Source organism: Magnolia sinica, chromosome 17 (genome assembly GCF_029962835.1).
Source record: "Magnolia sinica isolate HGM2019 chromosome 17, MsV1, whole genome shotgun sequence".
Lineage (NCBI taxonomy): Eukaryota > Viridiplantae > Streptophyta > Magnoliopsida > Magnoliales > Magnoliaceae > Magnolia > Magnolia sinica.
The window spans coordinates 50,010,086-50,023,030 of NC_080589.1; the positions used below are offsets into that span (position 1 = coordinate 50,010,086).

Sequence of the window (12,945 nt, forward strand, 5' to 3'; positions counted from 1 at the left end):
GTAAAAAAAGAGCTTGCTTTGAAACTCTTTCCAAAAACCCTAATACTCTTTCAAAAGATGGTCCTAAAGCCATCTTTTTTTCTTTCTTTCTTTCTTTTTTTTTTTCAAAAAATCCGTGAAATTATCATTGATAACCAAGGAGAATTACAAAGACCCTGAAATTGGGAGACCCCAGGAGAAAAGGGACATACAAATTGCTAAAGGATGGCTAATCAACCGGTCATTATCTCATAAAAAATTGCTTATTCCTATTTTCAAACAAACTCAATGATTATAGCCTACGATATTTCATCCTAACACCAGCTTACCATCATTGAAACTATCAATAGTCAATTTATTTATTTATTAAGCTTTAAGTCCATACAAATTGTTAAAATGACATTTCCAACTGTTCAAAAGGTCATTCACATTGGGTTGAATGTAACCACTCGATTTTGTCCATAATCTAATATTTTTATGGCCCCTGACAATTTGAAAGGTGTATGTTCAATATGCACTTTTAAATGCCGTGTGGCCTACTTGAGCTATTGATTCGGATCATTTTTTTTTTTTGGCCCAAGCAGTAAATTATATGAGGGAAATGGTGGACGGCTTGGATTTTTCTCAAACAACATGTTGGGCTCCATGATCACCATGACCATGCATATCCCATTGAAATCAGACGTTGGTTCAGATATGTGACAAAACATGATTTGTTATCAAATCTTGGCGGGATTCACTTTCATGATGCTTGTGATAAATTCGACCTCCTACCTGTTTAGCCATTTAATTTTAGGGTGTGGGTGCAAAATTGAGGTTGATCCAATGCACAGGTGGGTCTCACAATAGCAAAATGTTGGACAGTGGCCTTTAACAATCCACTCTTTTTTGTGCTTTGTGACTCACTTGAGCACCTGATCTCCCTCATCTTTAGGCGGCTAAGTAAAACCAAACTTGTAAACGGGATAGATTTCTCCTAAATATCATGCTGGCCCTTTGATTATAGAAACCACTTGTAGTGAGACACTAAATGTGATGTCTTACACACTAAATGCCCCACACAACAAAAGAAGTTCTAAGATTGGAAAATCCGAGCCATTAAATCTACTGGCTTTCTTTGTTGAATATGCACACACTACAACAAAGTGCGGCATTGCCGACCCTTTTTTTTCGGGCGCCCAACGTGCACTGCCGGCAAAGGGCACCAAACATATCAATAACCCTAATCGGCCCTTCATTTGCCCACTACTTTGTTTCCGCCCCCGTTCCCCTCTTTCCCTCTCTCCCGATTCTCCTCTTTCCCTCTCCTTCTCTCTCCCGATCTCCGCTCCCGATTCTACTCTCTCTCTCTCTCTCTCTCTCTCTCTCTCTCTCATGGCTGCTTTGGGATCTCTCCAGCTGCAGCAACCTGATAACCCATTAACTATCTAGATCTGCTACTCTCTTGCTTTCTAGGGTTTTGGATCTAATTTCTGCACTTTGCAAGGTTTTTTGACTGGTTATGGTGGGGATTTACAAGATCTAGAACTAGGGTTTGGATTTCAGAAAATTCAAGTGAGAAGATGCTTTTTCTTTTTCCATTTTTCATTTGTGGATTTCTTGTGTATTTTTCAGGACTTTCTCCTCTCGTGAGCCGAGAGAGTAAAAAGACAGATTCGGATCTCATTCCACGCTCTTCCATCTCCAATTTAAGGTACTACCCTTTTCCAACTCACTCACTCATTTCAAAACTCTAGATTTCTACTCCTATTTCTCCAAATTTCTTCCCATATCCCGACTTCCCGACGAGATTCGACGATGTTACTTTGGATTTTGGTTTCACTTTCCAAATTCCTGCAATTCTCTCCACTTGATCTGATTTTTCAATAAACTTGTGTTTGCAACTGAATGGTTTTCGGTAGCAGTGGATCCAGCTCTGTGATCCATGCCATTTATCCGATGGGCCACACTCTTGGATGGGGATGCCTAGAAAGCTCTTGGATTGGAAGATCCTGACCTTTTAACCATTGTAATGTTTTCTGTTGGATGTGGACTGTTGCTGTACTCTCTGCTTCACAATCCATTCAAAGGCCATTTGTCAGAGGTTCAGGATCTTCCAATCTGGCTGATTCTCGTTTCTCAAGAGTCTGCTTTCTGCATTTGGGCCCCCCATGTAGTGGGTTAGATTTTTGTGGTAGGACCCACATCACCCACCTGGCTGGAGCACAAGTCCATATCCCACATGTGTATGCCCGCCTGTTACAGGTGCATGTGGGTGTTGTATTTAGCAAAGCTCCTCATTTTCCTCTTTCGTGCTAACGTTTCTTCTGTTAACAGAGTTTTCAGGTCCTATTTTGTGAATCTGAAGCCTTTACTAATTTAAAGTCTGGATGTAAGTTTTTCATTTCTGGTGGTGGTTTTGTTTCACAAACAGTTACAATCTATAAATCCTTATTGTGATGAAAACATGGATGTTCTGTGCTCTGTACTTGTTTTGTACAAATGAGGCAGTAGGTTTGGTTATTAGTGCCCCATGCCTACAAAATCTCCCTGTATGTCTTACTGAAAGTCAAATGGTAGTAGATATGTGCACTGTTTGATTTACAGGGAGAACACTTTTGTAACATTATTATTATTATTTATTTTTCTTACTGAATGTAGGATCAGTATATACTGGGGTGGATTTTTGTAAAAGGCTATGCGGTGTCTCAGTTATTAGAAGGTAGACTGTCATAGTTTGTGAAGAAAAAGAAAAACTGGAATTTAATTGAAATAATAGCATAAGATTGTGTTTCTGGGGCATATTTGAACCAAATAAGAGCTAGAATGATAAGTACTATTTTTTGTAGTTTTGAATACGCCGAGATTTTGGTTTACTGTTTGTAGAATTTACATTGTTGGGTTCTTTGGCTTCTTTTTTTTTTCTCTCTCTTGTATCTCTTGTAGAATTTACATTCTCATCCTTTTCTTTTTTTCCTTTTCTCTTGTTTCTCAAACAGAGTAAATTGTCACATCTGTTCTAGAAGATTCTTATAATATATGCTTGATGATTTGCATTTCAAACACAGTTTTGTTGATCATAAATCTAAACCACTAACGTTCGGGTTTCCATCTCCTTTTATTGTTATTGCATGGAGACTTTAGCATGAATAATCCATTATTTTGTATTCCTCCTTTTCCTGGTTTTCCTTGTGCATGTCAAATTGCATGCTGAACAACTTTCTAATTACTACTCATAATCCTTTCCATCTACATTTTTCGAAAGAGAAATGATCGCCCAAAATATGATCATCGGTTACTGTATTTGGGGACTCAGGGCAAGGCAAAGAAGTTTGTTCAAGCACAGGATCTCTGGTTTGAAATTCTAAAATCCCAGATAGAAAGTGGAACGCCTTATATGCTTTTCAAGGTATTCTACTGGGAGAAACATGAATCCCAGTGAACCATTTAGATATCTTGGTTTTACACTTCTGACCTTTATTTGTTTATTTAGGATACTTGTAATAGAAAAAGCAATCAACAGAATCTGGGGATAATCAAGTCTTCGAACTTGTGTACTGAGATCATTGAGTTCACTAGTCCTACAGAAACTGCAGTTTGCAATTTGGCATCAATTGTGTTATCACGATATGTCAGGGAGAAGGTAATTTCCATTGATTTCATGCATGTAGCACAGTAGAGCTTTCCACTTCTCCTTTGATTCTATAGTTTGTAATGGTGTGCTTGTTTGTTGTAGGGGGTCCCTATTGAGTCACACCTATCTAAGCTGGTTGGAAGTAATGGTTCTCAGAACAGATATTTTGATTTTGACAAGCTAGCAGAGGTTTGTTCATTGTCTTGAATTTTAATGGAGGACGGTTTTGCAATTCCTTTCTGTTGCATTGGGTTCTCTCTCTTTTTGATGTGTGTTACTTTACAGATTACTGAAATAGTTACCACAAATCTCAACAAAATAATTGATGTGCATTACCACCCTGTTGAAACTGCGAGGAGGTCCAACATGCGCCATAGGCCAATAGGCATAGGAGTGCAGGGTCTTGCAGATACTTTCATATTACTTGGCATGCCATTTGATTCACTGGAGGTGATGACAGGTTTCCAAGAGGTCATTTAATTTCTGTTATTGATTGAACTAGTCAGGATTGCTGATCAGTTTTGGGTTCGTGCAGGCTCAGGAGCTTAACAAAGACACTTTTGAGACTATCTACTACCATGCTTTGAAAGCTTCTTCTGAGCTTGCTGCAAAAGAAGGCCCTTATGAGACATATTATGGGAGTCCTGTGAGCAAGGTTTGTGTTGAAATTGTTAGTCATGAGAACACCAATTTTGCTCACTCTCATAGACCAATTTGCAACAATACAATATCTAAATGGAACTGCCTGATTGAGGGCAATGGCACAATCTCTCAAGGACCGGGCTATTTATGATTGCCATGTTGGGTACTCTCATCTTACATGTGCATGATGCTGATGCATGCATAATAAGCTTTATGTGGAAGAATGTGGAGGAGGTTAGCTTTATGATCTTGGTATTTTTTCATACATAGTCATAACAATGTGCAGGTAATTCTTTTACCTGACATGTGGAATGTGACTCCATCTGATCGTTATGAAAGCTTTTAATGGAGGAATATTCACCTTCTCCCTGAAAATTTTCAGATTTCGAATCAAACCCAATTCACATTTGGGTGCATCATTGATATCTGTTTTGCTGGATGATCCTAAATCTGATTAATGGATATCTGTTTGTTGAATCTAGTACCTTGGCTATTTTTCATTTTAACCATTTGTTGATGGCCACCAATTGGATAGTTAGGACCATCACTACAGTTTTGAATTTTGGGTTGTGACTCAGTATCTTGGCTGTGAGCATCTGTGTGGTCTGTCGTACCCTTTTATTGTTCACATCTCTTCTTGAGATTGTGTTTGATCTGGTGCTTTTATCATGACAGAATATTCTACTCTCTACTGCTGACAGTGATTCTGGGAACTCCATTTTGAGGTTTTCAAAGCTAACTGTATAACTGGCTGTAGTCTCTAGACCAGTAATGGTTAGCCGCATTACTATACCTATCCGAATGTGGAAGTTCCCTGACATTTTCTGATGTGCATGATGGTTAACTGCTCTGTTTTTTCCCCTATCTACTCATCTGACAATTCAGGGCACTTCAGTTGGTAAACATTTGGAACTTGTCTTTTTCTGGCAAAATTTCCCTTTTTGCTGTGACACTATTGAAGATGATTTTCTGTTTTGCATTTCTGCTTCTTTGTGCATGTGCCATTTTGGTGCTTGTGCGTGTAATGTTGCTGCTGCCATGTGCACATGCTCAGGCATGCCCATGTGGTGAGTGGCTGTGCAAGTGGCTTTTGCAGGGACATTTATTTCAAAGTTAAAAAAAACTTTAATATTCATTGTATGTGGGTTAATGTATGCCTCAGAATCACTTAAATGACCTATTTAACAGATGAGAATATTCTTTTCTTAGGTTCAAGTTTGATGATGAACGGGTGACAAAAGAAGATATGAAGAGGGCAATATGGTGGTTTGGAAGAGGTGAGGATTTGCTGCAGAAGAAATAAACTCGGGTTAATGGATTAATTGATCCTATCCAACTGTTATTGCTTCTTTATATTAGGAACAAATATACAAAGCAATTCTACTTCATATTTTCTGTTTAGTTGAATTTGCAATTTTATTTGACACATTTAGTACCTGTCTGGTAGGTGCAAAAATGTGTTCATCTCATTTTAGGTAAGAATAATTATGTATTAGAGATTGTTATCTGTATTACATAATCACTTTTAATGTGAACTCATTATCTATTAGAGATCAAGATTAATGCATAGTTTCTGTTAACAGAGAATACAACAATAGCACAACCACTAGGCCCTTCTCCATCTAGTCATTCCCTGCATGTGGCGCTCCCTCATCAAAAGTCACACCCCCTATATACCAGCGCAGGGTATGATACTATGGTCCTTTAACAAACCACTTGCCACTTATCCTGTAGTTTTTTCTTGGATTATATATTCTCCTTGTTGTTTTCTTTTTTACACATACACATAATTCTGTAAATTACAATCCACTATTTAAATAAATATTTAAAAAAAAAAAGCTACAATCCACTATTTAATACTACAATATTATCCAAAGATATTATTATTAAGTTGGTATTACTTATAATCCATAGATCTAATGTGGACACTCACAATCTTTAGATCATTCTGATTTCAAGGTGGCTCCATATGCAATAAGCCCAATGATCTAACTGGTCTGGATCAACATACAAGCATGCAATGAGTCACTGCACTTAATGTGGCGTGACAGGTTTAGCTTTAGACGAAAATAAACAAAAATTTTACAAAATAATCAATCATTTCAGATTTCTTTCTGATTACTGTGGTTGCTAGTTTCCTAATAGTTATTTGGATTTGCAGTTGTGGGCCGCTTTCCTGATGATGATATTGAAGAAATTGAAGATTTTAGACTTGGTAAGGTATAATGTATTTATTTGGTAGTGCATAATAGCTAGTGACATAAGCTAGGGATGGCAATACATTGGTCATGGCTTGGGCTCCTAAACTTGGCTCAAGGACCCATTGGCATGCTCCAATCATCAAGTGGGTCATGGTTATACAAAAGGAATGAATGATTTAAACATACTTGAAATTGATCTGTCTGATCATCAGTGAAAGTCAGTGGGCCTACCTTTTTCATTTTTCTTTCTTTTTCTCATATGGGTCCTTTTCAATTTTCTCTGATGTTGGTGGGTTTTGATGCAGGTACATAGCCTTTGATGAATATGAAGGGATTGAGGTGGCATGGAACCAGGTGAAGCTGTATGACTTCTTACAGAGCCCTGAAGATCTAGAGAAGCTTTACTGTGAAATCCATCTCCTATATAGGATTTAATCTTTTTTTTTTTTTTTTAAATAATAAATAAATAAATAAATAAATAAAATCTGAATCTCAGTTCCAAGATATGTTTTTGTTTTCTTCCTGCAATGCAGAAACCTGGCATTCAATCGGCTGAGTCAGAATATTCCATTCTCCTTAGCTTCCTTGAAATCTCTCCGTTATTTGTAAGTTCTTGTAATCTGTGAGCGTGTTAAAGTCTCTGGTTTATGAGTAGCCAGTTCATATTTGCCAACCGATCTTTTTTCCGAGTGCAGGAATCTGAGTCACAATTCCCTCTCCGGTTCCATTGGGGACAAATTTACTGGTCTGAAGAATCTAAAACAAATCCAAAACAAATGTTAGTATGCTAATGGGCTAAGTTTCTTCAATCAATCCAATTTATTTTTTTTTTAATTGCAATGTGAGTTGATACCATTAATGATCCATGGTTAATTCTGTCAGTGACCTGCAGAGCAACCAATTTACTGGATCAGTTAACTTCCTGGCTGTTCTCCCTCTATCATACCTGTATGTCTTGAACTGTCTTACTTTGTATGGATTGTCTATTCTTCAACACTTTTTAAGCCCAAGTACGAAGTTCAGTGCTGGAGAGTCCACTTCTCTCTTTGGTAGAAATGATTCAAGGGCATGCCTGGAAACAGCAGGTCCAAAAAATCAAAAGCTCCCTTATAATGGATTGCTTATGATTCTAACGAATCACTTTCAACACATGATCCTAACCATCCATCCATGGCATACAACTTAGATAAAAGATGGTCATAAAAAAATAGACGGCTACTTTTCAGGTGGATAGGATCATCTGACTGGTGTGATTCTTTCACGGTGTCCCATAGGTTGTAAGTTTGTAACTATGGACAGTCCAGATTCACTCCTTGAAGACAGTTGCCTAAGCAGAAATTGTTGATGGCACTGTATGATGGCTGATAAATGAATTTTTATGATAGTGGTTGGTTTAGTTAGTTGATTTTGTCATAAGCTCAGATTTTCTATAATTTAATTTTTTTAGTTTATTCTGGGTACTTGCTAAAGAAGCCAAAGGAATGCAGAGTGCATGGATTTTAAAGAGGTTTGCTAGATCCGCTTGCACTTCTACAAGCAGATATGTGCTAACCTTACATGTGCAGGACATCTGAGCCATGTGTCAGGGATGTTTGCTGGCTCCACATGCACTTCCACAAGCAGATACGTGCTAACTTGGAAAATGTGCAAGACATCTGAGCCATGTATCAGGTGTGCTCTACCATGTACATAACTGTGAGGATGGTTAAATAATCAGTTAGGCCACAGATGAAAATGGTGGATGGTTTAAACAAGCTTGGCAATTTTTTCTAGTCTGTCCATGGTTTTAGCACATGCATTTTTTCTAGTCAACCAAAGGTATCTATGTCAATGTTTCTCTGCAAACTTATTGCTTCAGGCTTCAATCTAATGCTTTATTGATCACTTCATTTGTTTATCCTCACAAGCACCACATGTAGGATTTGGGACTGGATTTTGAACTGTTTGGGGCTGGCTTGTTAGGCCATGACTATTCAAAATTTTAATTTGCCCAACCCAGCTTTTAGAGGATGGCCTGTTTGGGTTGTTAGGCCATGACTATTCAAAAGTGTAGCCCACCCGATGATCAAAATCAGCTTGATTTTGGGCCACAACATGTACATGATGAGGCCCTCCAAATAAATGACATGGATCTCATGCTTATGTATCATATTTGCTTATTAAGCGGTTGCTTTAATGTGGTTTTTCTCCCAGATTGTGGACTTGAAAGATGTGTTACTGTAGGGGAATAATCAATATGCAGTTAGTGTATGTATAGCATTCAATGTGCAGATGGTTGCCTCTAATATTTCAATGTGCAGTTAGGAAATCTTTTTTCCTTGGGCCACCCAAATGCCAAGATTAGTGTCCTCCATGCAGCCCTGTCTTTTGAAGCCCCCAAATTATTTAAATTTTGTGATGTGCAGAACAACATAACCCATTGTAATATCTCTTTGTGCAGGTTCTGGACCATGGTGAAAAGATTGAGCTTCTGGTAGACAAAACAGAGAACCTCCGCTCACAGGTGGTGAACCTCAATATCATTGCGGGCCTGAACCTGCTGAAGGACTCCAAAATACTGGTGCTGATGCCTTTTACTGCTACACAGTTCACCAAATATCAACAGAAGAAACCGGTCCCTTGGAAACAATGGCAATCATTGGCAACAAGGAGATCATTGACATTAACCAAGATATGTTAGTTGCTTAGACTGGTGTAAAAAGAAAAAAAGAAAAAAAAACACAAGGATACATGTGGGTCACCTTTTCTTTTTCTAATTTTCCTTTTTCTTTATTTTTTAAAAAGAAAGATTTTCTCGATTGCTACGGATTTCATTCGTAGTAGAGTTTTAAAAGTTACGTTTCCAATGGCTATGGGTGCACTGTGGGCTATTCATGTTTAGCTACAGATTTTATCCGTAGCTTTTGACCATCTTAGCACAAACGGACGATTTAGCGACGTCCAGCACAACCGTCAGTAAAGGTCCTGGCCGCCGGTAAATCCTTTACCGACTGAGGCTTTCCAGCTGTTAGCGGCGGTTTTGACCGCCGGTAAATGATAGTTTTCTTGTAGCAACAATTGCTTGGCCTCCTTTTTTCCCTTGATCATCTATCTGCTGGCCACCAAAATGGTTAGTATTTCCAATGAGGAGAATTATTAATGCATTAGCCATCCAAATTGGGGCCTATCAATTGTTTGGATCTTGGAACTATAGTTCCCACCATTACAAACTTAAAACCTTATCAGAATATCATAGAAACTCTTCGGTGAATCATATTTGTTGGTTATTTCCTTTATTGAGCGAGAGAGATTTTTGTCAATCCAGAATGTTGATACAAGTAATTATGCTAAATCCATTTTAATTTTGTGAAACAAAGACATTATCACCCAATCCTTGCTGATGAAATGTGCAGTTGCAATGATGCCTATACGCGCGCACACCATTACACTATGGTTAATATATACATGCCAACTTCTCATGCATTTGGGACATTTGAGGCATACATAAATGTCGGCTCAACTATGCAAATGACCCGACACTACGATTATACTAGTCCACTTATTGGGCAGGCCACCACCACGTGAAAACAGTAGACAGTTTCGAGGAAAAAAAAAAACCCAACAGTACGCACTTAATGTATATGTGTGGCATGCCTGGTGAGTGGACAATCCGATACCTTGGGGTTAGCAAACACAAAAACCTACAAGATATGAAACCTAACTCAAGAAACCCAAGTGAGTTTTGATATATGATTAGGAGTTTAGCCATTGACAATTAACAAAGAGAAAAGAACATGACTAATTATATTCTTTCTTGTAGAGCTTGCATATACAATGAGGGTGACTGAAAAATGTGACGTATATAGCTTTGGTGTTGTGGCACTTGTAGTGATGATGGGAAGTCATCCTGGGGAGATCATCTCATCTTTGTCATCGCCAAGTGGTAGGCAAGATACACTGCTAAAAGATATGTTGGACCAACGTCTCTCAGATCCGATGGCTGATGTTGCACATGAAGTCTTATTTGTGGTATCCATGGCTCTTGCATGCATTCGGCCAGATCCAAACTCTCGGCCAACCATGCGACAAGTGGCTCAGGAGCCATCTATTGGAGGGCCTTCTTTTTCTCTACAGCCATTCCATGTAGTTACATTACGTCAACTAATGGATCTGAAGGTATAGTTGGGTGGATGAAAATCACCAAGTTTGTGGACATGTGGTGGCATGAACATTATTACTGTGTTTATTGTATGAAAATCATCGAGCATAGAGAAGGTGTTTTTCTTCTTATGATATGTACATAATTCAATGTGTAGAATCGATGTTTATAAAAAATGTAGCATTTTAGTGTTGGTGATCGAAATCTATGTGTAATAAAGTATTTGAAAGAATAAAGATGTTTTCCTGTGTGATGATTATCTTCTAATTGAAGGGTTTGAAGCCAAATAAAAAATCTACCTTCTAGGAATTAAAATATGTTTCCTTATATATACTAATGCATTATTAAAAGTAATAGAATGAGTTTCTTTATCTAAGAGAGATGGTGTAAATTTCTTTTTTCCAGAAGGCAGGCAAGAAAAGACTCTTTTATTACCAAGGGCTGAGACCTAACTGCACACAAACAAAAAACAAGGGGCAAAGCCCTTAAAGGAAAGGAAACCAAAAAGCCCACATATTGGGCTTGAAACAAGCACTCACACCCTAGTCCAGAAAAAAGAAGAAAGAAAAAGAAAAGGAAAAGAGCCTAAGCCCTGGGCCATGGAAGAAATTAAAGAAAAGAAAATCAAATGAAAAGTTAACTTGCTAGCAAGAAAAAATCAAAAAGTAGCACCCAAGGGAGTCCTAGACAATCTTAAAATAAATGCTTTCTAGCATTTTCTAATAATCCAAGAGGAGAGATATAAGAGTACACTAGCTAATAGACTTGTTAAGTTGGGGAGGTACAGTCGCAGGAAGACGGGGATGTGATGGTAGAGCTTCGGATCCCCCATGGCAGTGGGATGTGCCGTCCTTTTGAGGTCGTGAGATGGTCCAAACCGTCCAGAGGTAAAGTTAAGTTGAATGATGGGTCCTCGATGGGGAACCTGTGTCCCTCAGGTAGTGGAGGTGTTTGTAGAGATGATAAAGGGGTCTTCATGTTCGCTTTCGCCAAAGGGTACGGGTAGGGCTCGAGCTTTATGGCAAAGTGAAGGAAGTGATTGATGGCCTCAAGCTCTGTCTGGATTTTGGCTTTTCTTCCATCAAGGTTGAGAGTGACTCACAAGCTGTGGTAGACTCCCTATCCAATGCGGGTAATGTGCCATGGATCGTATTCTATTGGAAAAACCAGTTTCTTTCCTTCAGGGCCTCGCATTCTATCTCCATCATGTACACTCCCAGAGAGGCTAATAAGGTGGCCGACAGCCTGGCCCACTGGGGTAGTTTGAATCAGTCTCACAAGGTTTTCCACACTGTGGCTGACCTCCCTCGGACCACCCGAGGTGAACTGGTTCTAGATAGGACTGGTTTAAGCGCGGTGCGCATGTCTAGATCTTAGTTTCTCCTCTTCTGCTTTTCCTTTTCATATGATTGGGGGGCTCCCGAATAGTCCCCCTCGTGTTTTTCCAGGTTTCCCGAGCCTTTTTTCACCTCGGGTCCCCTGTGCTCTGTGTAAAGTTCTTTTCTCAATGAAATATAGTAGGATCTTTTGGAAAAAAAAAAAAAAAAGAAGCTAACAGACTTGTTGATGCAGAAATCCGGTTGTCCCTTCTAGACTGCCATATACCTGCAAAACCATACCACAATGGAGACTGTGGCTACTGCAGGGGGCCCTCTGATGCCAAAGTTAGAATAGGCACACTAGGTCTAATAGAACTCAAGGTTTTTTGTACGTACCTTTCACCATAGATAAAGCCCTTATTTATAGCATTTTGGTGCCAATTACGTAGATGGTAATTTTCCTACTTGGTAGATGTGTATTATAGAATGAATCTCCTCCCGAACATGTCATCTTTATCCTCCCCAAATCTTTGGCGAGGATCCCGAGGAAATCTTACCTCAACAACAATATCTCGAAGTAGTCGGCCTCCGATGGGCTAGGGGTTGATCACCATGTCCAACCTCACAAGCGAGGTGGTTGAAGTCCATGGTCGGTATTCGATGACCGAGTCTGACCTTGAGGTCGGGCTGATCGGGGTCCTGCCATTGGAGTATAGAATCGTTGATTGCGGTCGTGATCTTCGGTCGAGGTCAAGTCGGTATTGAAAGGTTGTCCACCGGTTACAATGGTGAGACAACCGATGTTGAGGTCCCTACCGGTGATCGGGACTCGAGTTGTTCGTGGAGGTCGTGTTCAGAAGCATGGACCGAGCTCATCTCCATGCTTCGTGTTCTCTTTCATGGAGGGAGTGGGATAACTTTCTCTTTTGTGCTTTGTGTTCTTCTTCATACAGGTCGTCTGGGTGGTGAGGACCGAGCTCTCTGCCTCTTCTATACTTTGTATTCTTGCTCATATAGGTTGTCTTACTTGGTTCAGTTTCACCCATAACAAGA

The 12,945-nt window shown here is 39.2% G+C and overlaps 2 protein-coding genes across 4 annotated transcripts in view; both read left to right on the top strand.

Moving 5' to 3' along the window:
* LOC131230854 (probable leucine-rich repeat receptor-like protein kinase At1g35710) overlaps positions 1-10,764 on the top strand; it is an 83,512-nt gene extending 72,748 nt beyond the window's left edge. Inside the window, exon 2 of the mRNA XM_058226873.1 lies at positions 10,235-10,764. Within this exon, the coding sequence (XP_058082856.1) occupies positions 10,235-10,596 (362 nt within the window). The 3' untranslated portion in view covers positions 10,597-10,764. The remainder of the gene's footprint in view (positions 1-10,234) is intronic.
* On the top strand, positions 1,472-9,143 carry LOC131230855 (ribonucleoside-diphosphate reductase large subunit-like). 3 transcript variants are annotated; one of them, XM_058226877.1, is made up of 11 exons: positions 2,723-3,367; positions 3,452-3,601; positions 3,695-3,781; positions 3,878-4,042; positions 4,128-4,247; positions 4,910-5,543; positions 5,818-5,920; positions 6,741-6,797; positions 6,969-7,040; positions 7,131-7,213; positions 8,876-9,143. In XM_058226877.1, the coding sequence occupies exons 1-6, from the start codon at positions 3,356-3,358 to the stop codon at positions 4,979-4,981; spliced, it is 606 nt and encodes a 201-aa protein (XP_058082860.1). In that variant the 5' UTR covers positions 2,723-3,355; the 3' UTR covers positions 4,982-5,543; positions 5,818-5,920; positions 6,741-6,797; positions 6,969-7,040; positions 7,131-7,213; positions 8,876-9,143. The 3 variants fall into 3 exon arrangements, 1 of the variants encoding a protein (XP_058082860.1); XR_009164110.1 differs by lacking the exons at positions 2,723-3,367; positions 3,452-3,601; positions 3,695-3,781; positions 3,878-4,042; positions 4,128-4,247 and adding exons at positions 1,472-1,672; positions 2,296-2,350; positions 2,620-2,680; positions 6,396-6,454; XR_009164111.1 differs by lacking the exons at positions 2,723-3,367; positions 3,452-3,601; positions 3,695-3,781; positions 3,878-4,042; positions 4,128-4,247 and adding exons at positions 1,473-1,672; positions 2,620-2,680; positions 6,396-6,454 and having other exon boundaries at positions 8,876-9,142.
* Positions 10,765-12,945: the final 2,181 nt, after the last annotated feature.